The following is a 20326-nucleotide window of genomic DNA, read 5'->3' on the forward strand; positions in this document are numbered from 1 at the left end:
CCTTGCCTGCGATGCAAAGCGAAAGCGAATGAATTTTTTGTTTGGCGGGCACCGAGTGTTAATCTGTACTAGAATACATGGCACCCTTTACTCTTTCAAAAGGTTCTCACCCTCTCCTGCCGTTCTCTGTCCTTCTCGAGATTGTAGGCATCATGCGGTGAGCAGAGGTGCTCCAGGAAGTCTATTGCCGATTCACTTAGGAACTGTTCCTGCCGACCAGTGTGCCTGCTGATATACGTCTTGATCTCTTCTTCAAGCTGGAACAAAAAGAAAAAAAAACTCAAGAAACCCAAGACACTAATAACAGCACTGAATGCAACAGCCGAGAAACAAGCTCAGCAACTGATCAAGCATGCGCGATCCTCCACAAGCGGCGACTTCGAAGATGCCCGACCTCGGGCAAGAATTTTTCGATGGAAGTGGGCTGGTTCGTATGGGGACTATACAGTCAAAACTCGATTTAACGAAACCCGATTTAACGAAAATCGAGATTTAACGAAGGTATCCTAATTCCCCCTCAGACGCCCATAGGGTTCAATGCTTTGACTAACCCAAAATAACGAAACCGATTCCGTGATCTGTCCCGATTTAACGAACCTTTTTTCGAGAAATAAAGGTAAAAAAGTGTTAATTTTTGGTCTATTTTTGGTCTATTTTGTAGACAGCACCCCAAAATTTATTGATAGCGAGTCAGCGGTAACACCGCGGAGCATCTTCATCCCGTCGCTTTTTTCAAACTGCGCGGCGCAAAACGAGTTTTAATTTTGAGTCGAGCTCACAAGATGGCGCCTGCAGTAAAAAAGTTTCGTGCCACATTTCATAGATGGCGCTGTTGCAATTCGCGTGTTTTTTTTTGTGTGTGTTTGTGTGTTGTGCTCTGTGTTCGCTCTTGTGCGGATTTCCCCGTGCCTTTGAACGCACGTCTTTGTCAAGCTCAGCTTGTTAGGCCTCCATCAGTCCAGCCGTCAATAATTGTCAACTGCTTCAGGACTGCCGGTTTCGGGACACTAGGCCCTGAAACTGCCGAAGCTGGTCCGGACTGCGCGAGCGCCGTGCACGAGGATGAAGATGCCTGGGAACACCTTCGCTCAGTGGATGAAGTGCCCACAGGCATAAGTTTCTCAGACTACGTGAACGCCGACGCAAACGCAGTCACAACGGAACTTTTGACTGATGCCGATATGTTGCGGCTTGTAGGAAGCGTGGAGGGAGTGGCGGCTGAAGACGCTGCCGACGACCCTGCAGGTGCCGAAGCTCCCGTGCCGACACCAGGTCAGGTGATGGATGCTCTCGATCTGCTGCGACATTTTGCCGGCGCACACGAGGGGACGGAAGACGCGCTGGACGCACTTCAGACCTACGAGAAATCGGTGCGGCCGTTGCTCACAAAGCGCACGAAGGCAAAGATCACCGACTTCTTTGGCGGAAAATAAAATTTGTAGTCCCTTCGGGCCTTTCTTGTCGAGTAAGAATTTTTGTTGTCTCTTTTCATACACGCTAGCGGCGCCGGTCGTGGTGTTGGCGCCACCCACTCGAAAGTAGCGCGGGGGGTCATGACGATGACCATACGGACCCCCAAAGATTGCGCTAGTTGTATGATTACCAACTTTGGCACCAATTTGTCATTAGCTTTGTGGCTTGCCGTCTTATCGGCGGTATTTAGGGAAGATTGTTGCGCCGCTAGCCGAACCGTCCTTTGGGTCGGTGCTACCGGCGTGAATACGTAACGCGCGAGTGCGACGAAAAGTGGAAATGGTACGTGCTAACCGATACGACCGCGATAAGCTGGTAAGGTTTATGCGGATGCAAAATGCATTATGTTCAATGGGTGCTCAGTCGGGGACTTGACTTTACTACTTTTAAAACGAAAGTACTGTTTAAGCGGGTACGTTTTAACGAGGTTTTACTGTAATCGAATGTACTGAATTATGTGCCCAAGAAATGCCTCACTCAATTTAACGAAGTTCTCGATTTAACGAAATAATTCACGGCTCCCCTCAACTTCGTTAAATCGAGTTTTAACTGTACTTCGTTTCATATATAAGGTGTAACACTGAAAGGTACGGAAGTAGTGCAAGTGAAAAGAAAAGAGAGGCTCGCTACTACGCACTTGTTTTCTGCTCGAGTGGTCTAAGAAACGAGAAAGCGACAGTGTCATCAGCAACAACAGTGCATTTACTCAAGCTCATGACAAACGATAACTGGTATAAAGATATATCGCTAGTAACGAACAAATTCTTCAGACTTATCAATTCTTCCATTGCCGCCATGCAAAAACAAACCATACATAACGGTAAAATTATTGCCACAATAAAGCCTACAGCTATAGGATTCTGGCGATCCGGTAGGTGTTCATCAATAGAATGTCTGAAATCTGATGAAAAAAACAAAATATTTTGAAGCGAATGCCATGAAAACTCTGCAAAATCCATGAGGGGCTTTGCGTACAGCCTTGGGAACACAGCGCTATCGTCAGTGCAATCGCTGGAAGGAGGAGGGAAGAGCTTGCTTGGGCGCCGCCACACAACGCTTTTTCATACAAATGTAGTTTTCATCATTTGTGCATATGTGAACTTTGCAAAAATTGGAGCGACTTCTCCCGCCAAACTGACCATGTAATTGTTGAGCAGCTCAGGGGCTCCATTGATAAAAACATTCTCGCAGCTGCTTGAAAAAACACACCACATATCTCCACTCACGTCCAGTGATAACAGCATATATTTGCAACCAATCAGCTAAATGAAGCATGCAATTTCCCATTACATGCCAAATCAAGCAAGAAGGAGAAAGAGTGGCCAAATTGTGACAATATAGCATACCATATGAGAAATGCTACAATCGAGCTGTTGAAGTGAAACTATTTGAGATGCATGAAGCATATTAGTCTATGAGTGGTCAAATTAATGAAGGCACACCTTTGAAGGCAGAGACTAAAATTTACACTAAACACAGCACGCATAGCACATTTAGCAGTGTACTGTTCACTCCAGCATGTTTTGTCCTTGTTGCAACAGATATTCTTAACAACGAGTATGAATGCACATGCCCCCTTTCACAAACTATGCCTTGAAGTTTAAGCCTGCCATGTCCCTTTAATTTGAGATAGTGGAAGTATTTTTCTAGTGCAGCTTTAACCAACCATACAGTCCTTTATTTTGTTTGCCAACATAAATTTTGGAAAGCCTAAACAGAGAGATAAAAGAGGAGGAGGTCGTCCACGAGCAAAACTCACACGAGGAAGCTCCGTCTCGAGCCTCTTTCGCGCCCTCATTTCAAGAAGGCACCCACCACGGTGGTTGAGGAGGGATTGGTCAGCGGCGCGCTTCTCAAACTCGAGGAAGCGAGCCCACAGGGCTTCCCGCCGCTCGACTTGCATCAAAATGGGCTTGTTTTTGGCGTGGAACTCCTTGAGCCTTCCGAGTTCTTCCTCCGGTTCTTCAAGCCTCTGGTCTGAAAAGGCAGGAGGCAGCATATATGATTGGTTTATGGGGGCTTAACGTCCCAAAGCAACTCGGGCTATGAGGGACGCCCTAGTGATGGACTCCGGAAATTTCGACCACCTGGGATTCTTCAACGTGCACTGACATCGCACAGTACACGGGCCTCTAGAATTTCGCCTCCATCGAAATTCGACCGCCGCGGCCGGGATCGAACCCGCGTCTTTTGGCTCAGCAGCTGAGCGACGTAACCACTGAACCACCGCGGCGGCCTACTTGTTTTAAGGATAACGTAAATTCAGACCAAATTCTGCGACCACTAATAGAAGGAGCTGTTAATACCTTAAGCCAAAAAATGCCAATCGACATTCTTATGAAATCAAATTGACAATAAATGTCTTCACAACCCATTCAATCGTTACTTTTCAGAATCAGGAAATTTGCATCACACTTTTTCCTGGATAATATGTTTTTCTCAAAAAGAATTTACTGTACTGGTTATGTCAAAGACTAGATGCTTTCTTCACTGGCCAAGGACTGTGCATGTCACGATCACTTTTGCAAAGATATTCTTTTAGCTTCCTGGAGTGACAGATTAACAAATCCGACTGGCTGCCACTACGAAGTTGCAACACTGACCGAGCCAAACCAAAGTAAACGCAGTGCAGACAACCTATAGGAGTAAATGCTGCTTTTAAAACACTAATCACAGGTCGAACATTGACTGCAACACTACCTGTTGCGACATATGGCACGTGCGCATGGGTCACCTGAGGCAGTGCCCCGAAGACCTCTGCTAACATCATTGTGAATGTGAGGGCGAACATTGGCTACACAGAACTAGAATTCCTTGCCTGCGATGCAAAGCGAAAGCGAATGAATTTTTTGTTTGGCGGGCACCGAGTGTTAATCTGTACTAGAATACATGGCACCCTTTACTCTTTCAAAAGGTTCTCACCCTCTCCTGCCGTTCTCTGTCCTTCTCGAGATTGTAGGCATCATGCGGTGAGCAGAGGTGCTCCAGGAAGTCTATTGCCGATTCACTTAGGAACTGTTCCTGCCGACCAGTGTGCCTGCTGATATACGTCTTGATCTCTTCTTCAAGCTGGAACAAAAAGAAAAAAAAACTCAAGAAACCCAAGACACTAATAACAGCACTGAATGCAACAGCCGAGAAACAAGCTCAGCAACTGATCAAGCATGCGCGATCCTCCACAAGCGGCGACTTCGGAGATGCCCGACCTCGGGCATGAATTTTTCGATGGAAGTGGGCTGGTTCGTATGGGGACTATATAGTCAAAACTCGATTTAACGAAACCCGATTTAACGAAAATCTCGATTTAGCGAAGGTATCCTAATTCCCCCTCAGACGCCCATAGGGTTCAATGCTTTGACTAACCCGAAATAACGAAACCGATTCCGTGATCTGTCCCGATTTAACGAACCTTTTTTCGAGAAATAAAGGTGAAAAAGTGTTAATTTTTGGTCTATTTTGTAGACAGCACCCCAAAATTTATTGATAGCGAGTCAGCGGTAACACCGCGGAGCATCTTCATCCCGTCGCTTTTTTCAAACTGCGCGGCGCAAAACGAGTTTTAATTTTGAGTCAAGCTCACAAGATGGCGCCCGCAGTAAAAAAGTTTCGTGCCACATTTCATAGATGGCGCTGTTGCAGTTCGCGTGTTTTTTTTTGTGTTTGTGTGTTGTGCTCTGTGTTCGCTCTTGTGCGGATTTCCCCGTGCCTTTGAACGCACGTCTTTGTCAAGCTCAGCTTGTTAGGCCTCCATCAGTCTAGCCGTCGATAATTGTCAACTGCTTCAGGACTGCCGGTTTCGGGACACTAGGCCCTGAAACTGCCGAAGCTGGTCCGGACTGCGCGAGCGCCGTGCACGAGGATGAAGATGCCTGGGAACACCTTCGCTCAGTGGATGAAGTGCCCACAGGCATAAGTTTCTCAGACTACGTGAACGCCCACGCAAACGCAGTCACAACGGAAGTTTTGACTGATGCCGATATGTTGCGGCTTGTAGGAAGCGTGGAGGGAGTGGCGGCTGAAGACGCTGCCGACGACCCTGCAGGTGCCGAAGCTCCCGTGCCGACACCAGGTCAGGTGATGTATGCTCTCGATCTGCTGCGACATTTTGCCGGCGCACACGAGGGGACGGAAGACGCGCTGGACGCACTTCAGACCTACAAGAAATCGGTGCGGCCGTTGCTCACAAAGCGCACAAAGGCAAAGATCACCGACTTCTTTGGCGGAAAATAAAATTTGTAGTCCCCTCGGGCCTTTCTTGTCGAGTAAGAATTTTTGTTGTCTCTTTTCATACACGCTAGCGGCACCGGTCGTGGTGTTGGCGCCACCCACTCGAAAGTAGCGCGGGGGGTCATGACGATGACCATACGGACCCCCAAAGATTGCGCTAGTTGTATGATTACCAACTTTGGCGCCAATTTGTCATTAGCTTTGTGGCTTGCCGTCTTATCGGCGGTATTTAGGGAAGATTGTTGCGCCGCTAGCCGAACCGTCCTTTGGGTCGGTGCTACCGGCGTGAATACGTAACGCGCGAGTGCGACGAAAAGTGGAAATGGTACGTGCTAACCGATACGACCGCGATAAGCTGGTAAGGTTTATGCGGATGCAAAATGCATTATGTTCAATGGGTGCTCAGTCGGGGACTTGACTTTACTACTTTTAAAACGAAAGTACTGTTTAAGCGGGTATGTTTTAACGAGGTTTTACTGTAATCGAATGTACTGAATTATGTGCCCAAGAAATGCCTCACTCAATTTAACGAAGTTCTCGATTTAACGAAATAATTCACGGCTCCCCTCAACTTCGTTAAATCGAGTTTTAACTGTACTTCGTTTCATATATAAGGTGCAACACTGAAAGGTACGGAAGTAGTGCAAGTGAAAAGAAAAGAGAGGCTCGCTACTACGCACTTGTTTTCTGCTCGAGTGGTCTAAGAAACGAGAAAGCGACAGTGTCATCAGCAACAACAGTGCATTTACTCAAGCTCATGACAAACGATAACTGGTATAAATATATATCGCTAGTAACGAACAAATTCTTCAGACTTATCAATTCTTCCATTGCCGCCATGCAAAAACAAACCATACATAACGGTAAAATTATTGCCACAATAAAGCCTACAGCTATAGGATTCTGGCGATCCGGTAGGTGTTCACCAATAGAATGTCTGAAATCTGATGAAAAAAACAAAATATTTTGAAGCGAATGCCATGAAAACTCTGCAAAATCCATGAGGGGCTTTGCGTACAGCCTTGGGAACACAGCGCTATCGTCAGTGCAATCGCTGGAAGGAGGAGGGAAGAGCTTGCTTGGGCGACGCCACACAACGCTTTTTCATACAAATGTAGTTTTCGTCATTTGTGCATATGTGAACTCTGCAAAAATTGAAGCGACTTCTCCCGCCAAACTGACCATGTAATTGTTGAGCAGCTCAGCGGCTCCATTGATAAAAACATTCTCGCAGCTGCTTGAAAAAACACACCACATATCTCCACTCACGTCCAGTGATAACAGCATATATTTGCAACCAATCAGCTAAATAAAGCATGCAATTTCCCATTACATGCCAAATCAAGCAAAAAGGAGAAAGAGTGGCCAAATTGTGACAACATAGCATACCATATGAGAAATGCTACAATCGAGCTGTTGAAGTGAAACTATTTGAGATGCATGAAGCATATTAGTCTATGAGTGGTCAAATTAATGAAGGCACACCTTTTAAGGCAGAGACTAAAATTTACACGAAACACAGCACGCATTCCATATTTAGCAGTGTACTGTTCACTCCAGCATGTTTTGTCCTTGTTGCAACAGATATTCTTAACAATGAGTATGAACGCACATGGCCCCCTTTCACAAACTATGCCTTGAAGTTCGGGCCTGCCTTGTCCCTTCAATTTGAGATAGTGGAAGTCTTTTTCTAGTGCAGTTTTAACCAACCATACAGTCCTTTATTTTGTTTGCCAACATAAATTTGGTAAAACCTAAACTGAGGTATAAAAGAGGAGGAGGAGGTGGTCCACAAGCAAAACTCACGCAAGGAAGCTCCGTCTCAAGCCTCTTTCTCTCCCTCATTGCAAGAAGAAGGTGGCCACCACGGTTTGTTGAGGTGGGATGGGTCAGCGGTGCGCTTATCAAACTCAAAGAACCGAGCCCAGAGAGCTTCCCGAAGCTCCACTTTCATCAAAATGAGCTTGTTTTTGGTGTGGAACTCCTTGAGCCTTCTCAGCTCTTCCTCCAGCTCTTCAAGCTTTGGTCTGAAAAGTCTGAAAAGGCAGGAGGCAGCATATATGAGAAGTGACATGCATGCAAGAGTAGCAAATCAAATCAAATGTCAAATAAGAATTTATTGAGTACATGAGGGATGAACACATTAATGCCAGTACACAGGCGAGAGTCCCAGAATCAGGACACTAATTTGGTTTAGTATTAATTTAATGAGGGTCCCGCTAAAAATAAACAAGCAGCAACACAGCAGCAACAAGAATTTGGATTGGTTTCATTTATGGGCTAAGGTCCCAAAGAGACTAAGGCTATGAGGGACACTGTAGAGGAGAGTTCCTGGTAATTCTGACCACATGGGGTTGTATAACGTACACTGACATCGCACAGTACATTAGCCTCTAGCATTTCACCTCGATCGAAATGAAACTGTTGTGGCCAGGATCAAACCCGTACCTTCCGAGTCAGCAGCAGAGCACCATGACCACTGAACCACCGCTCTGGCTTACACTAAACTACCGTATTTACATGACTGTAAGTTGAGCAATTTTTAAAAATTTGAAAATCTGAAGTGGCTTAAGTGAAGTGGTTGACTAAAAATCAAAACCAAAGCATTGCACCATAAATAAAGGCAAGACAAACGAGCTGCGTGGCTCCATCGCATCGCTGTTGGTGCTGGCCTTGAGCAGCTACTATGTCAACGCAAAGAACCGGCCTCCCCACCCTGCCCGAAGCGGCCGATGGTGGCTGTCGATAAGTAGAAAACCAGCACCAGCCCGATAACGCATTCCCGTTCTACTCATAATACGTATCGTCCAAGTTTTTTTTTTGTTTACTTGCAACCGCGCGCTCAACGCTCAAGGGAGTGTCGATAGTTGATGGAAGGGCCGCTGTTCCAATCAAGGCGGCATTACCACTCGGAACCGCAGTGGCTCCGGAGAGTGGGGTAGCCGACGGAAGAGCTGACGCCACTTGCGCGTAGTTTCTCTTTGACTGCGACGCATTTGACTGCTGCCAGCCGCGTTTCACAAGAATTTAATGTAGTGCTTCGTCATTCGTGCTCTGGGTCCGGTAAGTGTCCGCGCTCGTTCACGGCTGCATTCAAGATGGCTGTCATTCCATCTGCCGAAGAAACGAACTGTGCGCCGGGCAGCATGTTCGACATTCAGAACGGGTGATACAGGTGTGGCAGCTGCAGCGAGGCAAAATTTTCAGCAGTTCCACGTGATGTGATGCGGCTGTTTGCTAATTGCGGTATTTTGCTCCACGATGATGTTACAACGATGTGCTGTGGGACCACAGCAGCGATCACGACAGCAGCGCTAGCTAGGAGATGGCGCAAGTGTGAACAAGTAGTCCAGTGGCTAATACATTTTCGTTTTGGAATGTGCCCGCACACAGCAGCCGATAGTGGCTGCCAAGACATGGAGACTGCACACATGGAGTTCTTCAACTAGTATATCACGTTAAGAAGTACACCAAGCTAGCTAATCAATACACTGCAAAAGTATGTAACGAGGAAACTGCTATGTAAACGCCCTGCAGCAACGCCCTCGTTCTTCGCGTCCTCCCATATCTCTTCAGTAGAGTTAGTTCTTGGGCTAGTTGGTATTGTTGATTGAAGTTCATAGTTCTTCAGCACAACGGCACGTTTTTAGCCGAGGAAAAGAAGACAGAAAAGAAGCACGAACAAGGACGAACACAGCGCTGACTTACAACTGTTTATTCAGAGTCAGACACACAGCTTAAATACTCTCAGACCAGCGCAGGCGCACACCGTAAAAGAACCAAAAAAGGAAAAATAGGAAAACAATCTTATCATATCTTTATCGCAGAAACTTTGACAGGAACGCCTTTTCTGTATTATACAGAATGACTGAGGTATTGCTGACACACTCTGACCAAGCTTTTTTAATATAGTATGCCTCTATCGTTTCATGGGTTCTTTTTAATTTGCTTCTGCTTAGAATCCTCACTGCCGAAAACATCGGTGTGCAATCTTTGCAAGTTGCGCAGTGCTCAACAAGGTTAACACCTTCCCTATTCCTTAAATCTCTTTCGTGCTCCCTGAGACGGTCGTTGATGCAGCGCCCCGTTTGCCCTATGTAGGACTTGCCACACGTCAAGGGAATTTCGTACACAACGCCTGTGGTGCATTCCGCAAGCGGTTCCCGTGCCTCTTTTTACACCCAGGTTTCTTGTCATCACCTGTGATGCGTCGGGCCAACTGGCGTAGCTTCCGAGGGGCTGAAAAGACTAATGGCACATTGTGCCCGTTTGCCACCTTTTTGAGGCCATGGGATAGTTTGTGCACGTAGGGCATCACTTCAGGTTTTACATTAGCCTGCGGGGGTGTTATTGCCTCCTTCCGAGTTCCGGGCTTCAACTTCTTCAATAACGCTTCTGCAACAGCGACAACTACCGAGTCAGGGAAGCCGGCGGACTCAAGCCTAGCCAATTGGTTCTCAAAACTATCTTGCATATCATGCACACAAGATTTTAGGAGTGCAGACCCTAAGCAGAGTTTTGCGATCCCTCTCTTCACAATCTTTGAATGCGATGAACTATAAGGCAAAAGTTCTTTTTGTGCTCTGGGCAAGTAAGACCAGCACACGTGCTTATTCATAAACCTTAATCTCACATCCAAGAACTGCAGGCTGCTTTCAACCGGGAGCTCATACATAAAAGTGAGCCCCCTTCCATGCTTTTTGAAGTCATGCAGTACACTCATAAGTGTATCCTCATTGGGAATGGCACAATGCTTGTCTAAAACAATTAAAAAGTCATCCACATAACGAAACACTTTTCAAACACAGTCAATCTTAGATTGCTTAAAATGATAGTTCAAATGGCGATCAATGCATGCTAAAAAATCACATAAAACCGGGGTGACGCATGACCCAATGCATATCCCCTTCTTTTGCAGATAAAACTCCTTGTCAAAGGTTATAAACGTACTACACAAAATTCTAAAAGCGCTAAAAAGTTATCTACAGTCATCCCCGACACATTCTGAAATTGAACGGTTCCGTTATCGTCAATACATTCCTTGACAGCAGCAAACAGTTCTTGATGCGGAACAGAATAGAAAAGGTCGTCAACATCAACCGAAAAGGCATATCTTACATCTTGGTTCTCCTTTAGGAAATTAATTACATCCATAGAACTCCTCGCCAAAAATGGATCATTTATCTTGAGGCCATTCAACACATTTTGAAGGAATCTGCTGACATTATTTTGCCATGTTCCCCTTTCACTTACAATTGTATGAAGCGGGGCATCAGGTTTATGGGTCTTCACACTAAAAAACACCTGTAACCCGCCACTTTCACTACTTGTGATGGCTTTAGCAAGCGGTAATAGCTCTAAACGCTTACAAAATTCCACAAATTTGCCTTTAATCTGGGTGTCACGTTTTTTCACTGCTACGAAATTTTTATTCACTGCTAGCAAAGCTTTTTCATTAAACATGGCTCTGGGCATGGCAACAAAACCTGTGATTTTATCCGCCTGTAAAAGACAAAGCTCATTATCCGTAAAAAAATTCACGATACGAGCCAAAGATTGTTTAGCCTTGTCTTGTCTCTTAAGTTTTACGTTCTTTGACAGACAGTCTATGCCATCTAAAAGGCAACGTCCCTGATTTTCCTGAGCTGCCTTCTCGGCTATGCGACGGTTCAGGCCCACAAGCTCATGAGGGGGTACACAAGGTTCCAGACCGAATTTCGGACCTTTGTCAAGCAAGTTCGAGATATTGGCTGGGACAGAAGCCCCGCCCATCACTACAAGTCCTCCCTTACTGCGCTCTTGTTTCTTAGGCTTCCTCGTGCTAGCAACAATCCATTTCAAGTTCTTGTTCCACCAAACTTCTGTCAGTCTTGCAGCTTCACTTTTGAGGTGATGAAACCATCTTGAAGCAATCCATTCCGGGTAGCGCGCAAAACATGCAGCGCGCAGCCAGTCGGTGCATAACCTTACTTGACGCCACAGTTCAGACCTTAAGAGTTTGCAAATGCGTTTCACATGCCCCCACGACGGCGGAACAGCACCAAACAAGGCACTCACTTCTGCGGGCATCACTCTCCTCTTTAAGCAGAATGCCAGGAGCCTAGCACGGTACGCCGCTCTTGCAATGCCGGTCTGGAGCACATTCACATCCTGAAGACCAGGAACACAGAGGAAAGGCGAGCCCGATGTACAAGAAATGTACTTCAGTAGAGTTAGTTCTTGGGCTAGTTGGTATTGTTGATTGAAGTTCATAGTTCTTCAGCGCAATGGCACGTTTTTAGCCACGGAAAAGAAGACAGAAGACAGAAAAGAAGGACAAACAAGGACGAACACAGCGCTGACTTAAAACTGTTTATTCAGTCACACACACAGCGATTTAAGAAATAGGGAAGGTGCTAACCTTGTTGAGCACTGCGCAACTTGCAAAGATTGCACACCGATGTTTTCGGCAGTGAGGATTCTAAGCAGAAGCAAATTAAAAACAACCCGTGAAACGATAGAGGCATACTATATTAAAAAAGCTGGGTCAGAGTGTGTCAGCGATACCTCAGTCATTCTGTATAATACAGAGAAGGCGTTCCTGTCAAAGTTTCTGCGATAAAAATATGATGAGATTGTTTTCCTATTTTTCCTTTTTTGGTTCTTTTACGGTGTGCGCCTGCACTGGTCTGAAAATATTTACACTCTGTGTGTGACTCTGAATAAACAGTTGTAAGTCAGCGCTGTGTTCGTCCTTGTTCGTCCTTCTTTTTTGTCTTCTGTCTTCTTTTCCTTGGCTAAAAACGTGCCGTTGCGCTGAAGAACTATGAACTTCAATCAACAATACCAACTAGCCCAAGAACTAACTCTACTGAAGTACATTTCTTGTACATCGGGCTCGCCTTTCCTCTGTGTTCCTGGTCTTCAGGATGTGAATGTGCTCCAGACCGGCATTGCAAGAGCGGCGTACCGTGCTAGGCTCCTGGCATTCTGCTTAAAGAAGAGAGTGACGCCCGCAGAAGTGAGTGCCTTGTTTGGTGCTGTTCCGCCGTCGTGGGGGCATGTGAAACGCGTTTGCAAACTCTTAAGGTCTGAACTGTGGTGTCAAGTAAGGTTATACGCCGACTGGCTGCGCGCTGCATGTTTTGCGCGCTACCTGGAATGGATTGCTTCAAGACGGTTTCATCACCTCAGAAGTGAAGCTGCAAGACTGACAGAAGTTTGGTGGAACAAGAACTTGAAATGGATTGTTGCTAGCGCGAGGAAGCCTAAGAAACAAGAGCACAGTAAGGGAGGACTTGTAGTGATGGGCGGGGCTTCTGCCCAAGCCAATATCTCGAACTTGCTTGACAAAGGTCCGAAATTCGGTCTGGAACCTTGTGTACCCCCTCATGAGCTTGTGGGCCTGAACCGTCGCATAGCCGAGAAGGCAGCTCAGGAAAATCAGGGACGTTGCCTTTTCGATGGCATAGACTGTCTGTCAAAGAACGTAAAACTTAAGAGACAAGACAAGGCTAAACAATCTTTGGCTCGTATCGTGAATTTTTTAACAGATAATGAGCTTTGTCTTTTACAGGCGGATAAAATCACAGGTTTTGTTGCCATGCCCAGAGCCATGTTTAATGAAAAAGCTTTGCAAGCAGTGAATAAAAATTTCGTAGCAGTGAAAAAATGTGACACCCAGATTAAAGGCAAATTTGCGGAATTTTGCAAGCGTTTAGAGCTATTACTGCTTGCTAAAGCCATCACAAGTAGTGAAAGTGACGGGTTACAGGTGTTTTTTAGTATGAAGACCCATAAACCTGATGCCCCGCTTCGTACAATTGTAAGTGAAAGGGGAACATGGCAAAATAATGTCAGCAGATTCCTTCAAAAAGTGTTGAATGGCCTCAAGATAAATGATTCATTTTTGGCGAGGAGTTCTATGGATGTAATTAATTTCCTAAAGGAGAACCAAGATGTAAGATATGCCTTTTCGGTTGATGTTGACGACCTTTTCTATTCTGTTCCGCATCAAGAACTGTTTGCTGCTGTCAAGGAATGTATTGACGATAACGGAACAGTTCAATTTCAAAATGTATCGGGGATGACTGTAGATAACTTTTTAGCGCTTTTAGAATTTTATTTGTGTAGTACGTTTATCGCCTTTGACAAGGAGTTTTATCTGCAAAAGAAGGGGATATGCATTGGGTCATGCGTCGCCCCAGTTTTGTGTGATATTTTTTTAGCATGCATTGATCGCCATTTGAACTATCATTTTAGGCAATCTAAGATTGACTGTGTTCGAAAAGTGTTTCGTTATGTGGATGACTTTTTAATTGTTTTAGACAAGCATTGTGCCATTCCCAATGAGGATACACTTATGAGTGTACTGCATGACTTCAAAAAGCATGGAAGGGGGCTCACTTTCACGTATGAGCTCCCGGTTGAAAACAGCCTGCAGTTCTTGGATGTGAGATTAAGGTTTATGAATAAGCACGTGTGCTGGTCTTACTTGCCCAGAGCACAAAAGAACTTTTGCCTTATAGTTCATCCCATTCAAAGATTGTGAAGAGAGGAATCGCAAAACTCTGCTTAGGGTCTGCACTCCTAAAATCCTGTGTGCATGATATGCAAGATAGTTTTGAGAACCAATTGGCTAGGCTTGAGGCCGCCGGCTTCCCTGACTCGCTAGTTGTCGCTGTTGCAGAAGCGTTATTGAAGAAGTTGAAGCCCGGAACTCGGAAGGAGGCAATAACACCCCCGCAGGCTAAAGTAAAACCTGAAGTGATGCCCTACGTGCACAAACTATCCCATGGCCTCAAAAAGGTGGCAAACCGGCACAATGTGCCGTTAGTCTTTTCAGCCCCTCGGAAGCTAGGCCAGTTGGCCTGACGCATCACAGGTGATGACAAGAAACCTGGGTGTAAAAAGAGGCACGGGAACCGCTTTGCGGAATGCGCCACAGGCGTTGTGTACGAAATTCCCTTGACGTGTGGCAAGTCCTACATAGGGCAAACGGGGCGCTGCGTCAACGACCGTCTCAGGGAGCACGAAAGAGATTTAAGGAATAGGGAAGGTGTTAACCTTGTTGAGCACTGCGCAACTTGCAAAGATTGCACACCGATGTTTTCGGCAGTGAGGATTCTAAGCAGAAGCAAATTAAAAACAACCCATGAAACGATAGAGGCATACTATATTAAAAAAGCTTGGTCAGAGTGTGTCAGCGATACCTCAGTCATTCTGTATAATACAGAAAAGGCGTTCCTGTCAAAGTTTCTGCGATAAAGATATGATGAGATTGTTTTCCTATTTTTCCTTTTTTGGTTCTTTTACTGTGTGCGCCTGCGCTGGTCTGAGAGTATTTAAGCTGTGTGTCTGACTGAATAAACAATTGTAAGTCAGCGCTGTGTTCGTCCTTTTTCGTCCTTCTTCTTTTCTGTCTTCTGTCTTCTTTTCCTTGGCTAAAAACGTGCCGTTGTGCTGAAGAACTATGAACTTTAATCCCATATCTCTGTATTCTCGTCACTTACCAGGGAACTGCAGCTAGCCCCACCATCTCAGCAGCAACCAAAACTCAATCCTGACAAAACCTGATTTCATTTTCGTTCACATTTTGGCTGGTCCGCGACATCAGTGTCCGGCACAGCGCCCAAGCATGCCAGAAAGGTTAGGTGCTTACTTGAGGACAACTGGAGACCAACGCACGCGAGGCCTCTGGGGCTATGAACAAGTTGTCTATTCCAGTGGCAGGGGCACTTCCGATGAGTCTCTTCAACAGCGGCTGGCTGGAGACACCAAGCCTTTCCCAACCTTCCAGTAACGTCTGCACCAGACCATGGTTGAGAGCCAGAGCATCTACCAAAAGGAACCAGTTGACCAAGTTCACGACGTAGTCACTTTTGTGCCCAGTCACCACTGCGTGAGCATCGGCGAGGATCTTATGGGCAGCAGAGACGGACGGCGGGGAAGAGTCGAAGGCAACCCAGGCCGCGAAAACGGCACCAATAACGCAATCTCCCGCAGAAGACGTTGCAGCCAGGGGCAAAACTCCCGGATGTAGAATGTGGTCTTCTAGACCACAGAAGTGGTCCACGTCACCCAGTTCGTGCATCATCTTGAGGTCTGCAGTGGGTAAGAAAAAAAAAATTATGGTCGATTAGCGTAGTTAAGAGAGATGTGAATTAGGTGCGCTAACAGTTCGGTTTTCACTTCCGTTCTCGTCTTCAGATAGAAGATATTACTTACCTACCTTACCTTGAACACTTCGCATACAATACACAAGTTTTATATTTCCACACTTCTGTACATATGCATCAACAGCTCCGAGCACTAAGTACACGGCAGCAAAATGGCTACAGGCTGACTTCTGCCTTGATGGGAAGCCATAAAGCCATTCAAAAGATGCCATAAAACAATGCATTTATTTTAGTACTTCTTTTTCATGTACATAAAGCAGCAACCAGCACTGGGAAATCAAGCACAGGAATTCTTAACATTCAGAGCTGCGATTAAGTTATATGTAAATGGCATGCAATGTCCCGCACGTACCAAAGCCTCAGTAAATGGGTGCACCTCTCTCAGTACTGGAATAGCTGCTATGTCATTTGCCTATATCCATGCCCCTGATACACATTAGTAGAGGTTTTTAGCCACAAGGTCGAGGCGCGCATGATCGGTGTAATTCGTACTGGCAGAAAGAATACAGTAGGGCTGAAAATGCAACAAATTTGTCATGCAGTTGCATTTTTGCATTACAGATGAACTGAAATTCAATTGCTTGAGACAGTTGCCATGCATGCGAGCTAGTGCAGTAATTATTCCATAAGCCATAGCAATTGAATATTCGACAAAATCAGTTGAGCTGACAAGAACATAACAGACAGTAAAACAGATTGTGCACCTTTGCCGAGGTTGTGAAACATTGTTAAGTACAAATTTTTGGGAGGAGCTCAACTTGCCGCATGTGCCAATTATAGCGCAACTAAAACGCCGCCAACCTTGTTTGCAGGCAACGACAGCTCCGGTGCTATCGCGTAGCAAGAAACCCTTACAGCTCCGATGCATTGCACACGAAAGCTTTGTAGACTAGAAAATCATAAAATATTGCAAATTGTATGGTGTCACGTCTAGAGGCGATACATGGGCAATGAGGGACGCCGAAGTCAAGGGCTTCGGATTAGTTTAGACGGGTTCTATCGCACAGTACACGTACGGGCACCCCTTTCGCGCTCCGCCGCCATCGAAACGCGGCCGCTGCGTCCCGGATTGAACCCGCGGGTCCTCCGACTCAGTAGCCGAGTGCTCTAACCACTAGACCACCGCGGCTGGTGTAGAAAAAGTACCTGAAGTCCTCCGAGCATTTGTATGATGCAAGTTCTTTGCCATCGCAGCCACTCAGTTGCTGGTAGTCCGTATATTCAGCGCCTGCTAGCGCGAAACCTCTCGGAAATATGTTCCCTAATATACATTACAGATCAATGCAGCGGCCGAGTTACAACGGGAGAACTTTTTAGCGAGTCAATGAAGCGTCCTAAACCTCTGCGCGAACAGACGACGCACGCCGAAACGTTCGCACTTGCAACCCTTATTCGCCATTACTTCAGATACGGAACGTCGAGCGCGGACACAATAATGCACGTACAGCATACTGACCTCTAAGCTGCAACCACAAGGCAGGCAGCGCTTCTTCGGCGTCGCATCAGCGTCTCGCCTACCGGCGTCTACGCTCAGGACCGGCTGGAGAGGGCAGCCAAACACATGCCTCCTGAAGGACATGCCTAAAGCGTCTCCTCGATTTCAATAGGCCCCGAGATCGCCACTATGTGCGCTGACTGGCCGCTAGGCGGCGCTAAAAGATGACCCCCAATTTCGGTTTCAATGGCTGGGAGACTGTGATACGCGGCTCCCGATCATGCGCTGTTTCATCCTTTTTTCGGGCTTTGAGCTACAACTTTTATTTTGTTAATGACAGAAAACATGTTTTTGAATGTCTCAGAGTGCAGAAAATGCTTAAGAAGTCTGAGTTGACTTCCCCATAATACTGAGAGAGGATCCTCAGTTTCGATATCGAAATCTGAAAGCGTGCTCTACACGCCGTTCTATCATGCCGTTAGGACCTTTTGTCTGCTGCATAATCAGTAACTTTTTAACGATTTACAACGAAAGGAACATGTACGAAACATCCATATTGCAACAAGTGCTTGAAGTGGCTAGAAATGCAGCAAAATAAGTGTTTACACTACATGATGCATGGTTGTATATTGTATTGCTGCCAATGGCAAGAAATCAATGACTACTTCGGACAATCAAAAAGGGAAAATAATTCATGACATAGAATAAGGACAGGAGACAATCTGAAATTATCTGAGCTCTCAACTGTAGCCAGGTGACCTGTGGGAAAGAAGACTGCATGTTTTGGTTTGGTTTATGGGAGTTTAACGTCCCAAAGCGACTTAGGCTATGAAGGACGCCGTAGTGAAGGTCTCCGGAAATTTCGACCACCTGGGGTTCTTTAACGTACACTGACATCGCACAATACACGGGCCTCTAGAATTACGCCTCCATCGAAATTCGGCCGCCGCGGCCGGGATCGAACCCGCGTCTTTCGGGCCAGCAGCCGAGCGCCGCCACCACGGCGGCTGGATTACTGCATGGCGCTCAATGGATGGAAGCCGGAGACGTCGCGGTAATCTGCTTGGGTAGTCGTTGGTCCGCAGGGGGAACATCGCTCACATTTAATGTTCTTAGAACTTTGCGAAGCGCGTGTCTGTATATACTAGGACATGAAGATTTAGGTGTGAAAGGTTCAAGAAAAGTCGATTATGGGGAACCTTTTAAAAAGCTTTCTCGAAGTCTAAAAACAGTGAATCTACAGGTATGTTGAAGTCTAGGTGGGTGCTGATGTCGTTGATGAAAAGTGCAAGTTGTGTATCGCAAGATAAAATCTTAAGGAATCCATACTGACTGGAATGAAAAAAGTCGTTACAAATAAGAAAATTCATGATTTGGCTAAACATTATATGATCCATCAACTTAGAAAAAACGCGCTAATAATGAAAATTGGCCAGTAGTCAAGACATGATGATGACGATCATTTTTAGGAGTGTGCGCGCAGCTGTGCAAAATTTTCTTCAAGCAACGCAGCGCCTCCCATTCTAATTTCTTCTTCCCGCTCTCAGTCAGTACGACATTGAAATATTACAGGCATTGTATACTATTATGCACATTAAGCCATTGTCCCGTGTTCGATCTCCAAGTTAACAAGAACTCTGTCCTTCCGTCTTCTAATCTATCGGGCTACATCCTATTACCATTCCTTTTCCTGTCAAAACTTTCCTGTATCCAGCAATTAACCGCCTGTGTCTTGGCCACTCCCCCGTAGTGGGTATGTGCCAGCAATGCCTGAGGCCTTCCTTCCTTCCTCTTCGAATCCAGCGGCACCACTCCGGACGAAAGCGACTGTTCAAAAATGTACGACAGGATGACACCGGTAATTCCTTTGGTCTTTTTCAGTACTTTGGCATGGATGTCGTCAATTCCAGCCGATGAGGTTAGCTTCAGTGATTCGATTAATTTGCAAATGCCGCGAGGTTCAAAAGTGATGTCTGGCATGTCAGGATGTTGAAGGTTAGGAAAACAAGGTAGATTGCCTGCGGGTTCTTTGGAGAAAACTGAACAAAACGCAGAGTTTAGAGTGGTTGCAACTTCAGTATCAGGAATAGGAATGTCGTTTTGGTGAAGTATTGTTATAGATTTCTTCGGGCATGGATTTATAAGCTTCCAGAATTGACGGGGGTTAGTACGCAGCATATAAGGAAGTGAGGTAGAAAAGAAGGATCGCTTGATTTTTGCAGCTAGAGACTGAAACGTTTTATCAGCGCTGCGGTACTTTTCCCATGGGCGTGAAGTGCTACTTTGTTTGGCGATGCGATAGAGTCGTTTATTTTTATTGTTGAGCCGCTTTAACGTGTTTTTGAACCAGGGGAAAGACGGCCGTTCGGTTACGGTAATTGTGGGAATATGGGCTTTGATTAGTCGATTTTATTTGATTAATATGGCTTTGATTATCGCGAGTATCACTCGCGATACTCTTGAGCAAAATAAGTGTTTGTCGCCTTTTTTGTTGCACCTTGTATTAACAGCGCGTAAATAATTTACCATATGTCCTAGGTGTGCGTTACTCTTTAGGTTAGATTCTGAGACGCTTTTGAGTCGAAATTGCCGTTTGAAAAGCTGTGAGGCGAGCTGGGTGGCAAAACCGGAAGTTGGATTGCTGTATCGTTCATAGAACGAAATTGCGCGAGGGTGCACTCCCACCCCTCCCTGAACCGTATGGGTACACGTGGCACAATATCGAGAGCCATCGCCCCCTGGTTCGTATGTCCCGTGTTTCAAGCCCACCTGGAAAGCAAATTATTTGGGCAGCACAGCAATGTGGGAGAGAGAGACAAAGCTGGGAGGTGTAACCCCATCTTGGCGGTCTTAGAACGTGTCTTAGAGTGAAGGGTAAGCTGGTTGTCAGAACTCGAATGTCTTATATGATGTGCAATATTTTAAAAAATTGCCCCTTCTTCACGAGTAGGTGTCCATCCCACGATGTTGACCTGCTCCACGAGTACCGGAAAAAAAACAGAGAATTATATTTACCACTCCGCTACTCGACAAT

At 45.9% G+C, this 20326-nt stretch overlaps 1 protein-coding gene across 1 annotated transcript; it reads right to left on the reverse strand.

Annotated features, from left to right (window-relative positions):
* Positions 1-4390: 4390 nt before the first annotated feature.
* LOC144135859 (uncharacterized) lies at positions 4391-17464 on the reverse strand. Its single transcript, XM_077668212.1, has 4 exons — positions 17314-17464; positions 15341-15783; positions 7507-7736; positions 4391-4542 (listed from the first exon to the last, which is right to left on the reverse strand). Exons 2-3 carry the CDS (start codon positions 15773-15775, stop codon positions 7716-7718), a joined length of 456 nt encoding a protein of 151 aa, XP_077524338.1. The 5' UTR covers positions 15776-15783; positions 17314-17464; the 3' UTR covers positions 4391-4542; positions 7507-7715.
* Between the last annotated feature and the right edge of the window lie 2862 nt (positions 17465-20326).

The sequence above is a fragment of the Amblyomma americanum genome, chromosome 1 (assembly GCF_052857255.1).
Source record: "Amblyomma americanum isolate KBUSLIRL-KWMA chromosome 1, ASM5285725v1, whole genome shotgun sequence".
Classification (NCBI taxonomy): Eukaryota; Metazoa; Arthropoda; class Arachnida; order Ixodida; family Ixodidae; genus Amblyomma; species Amblyomma americanum.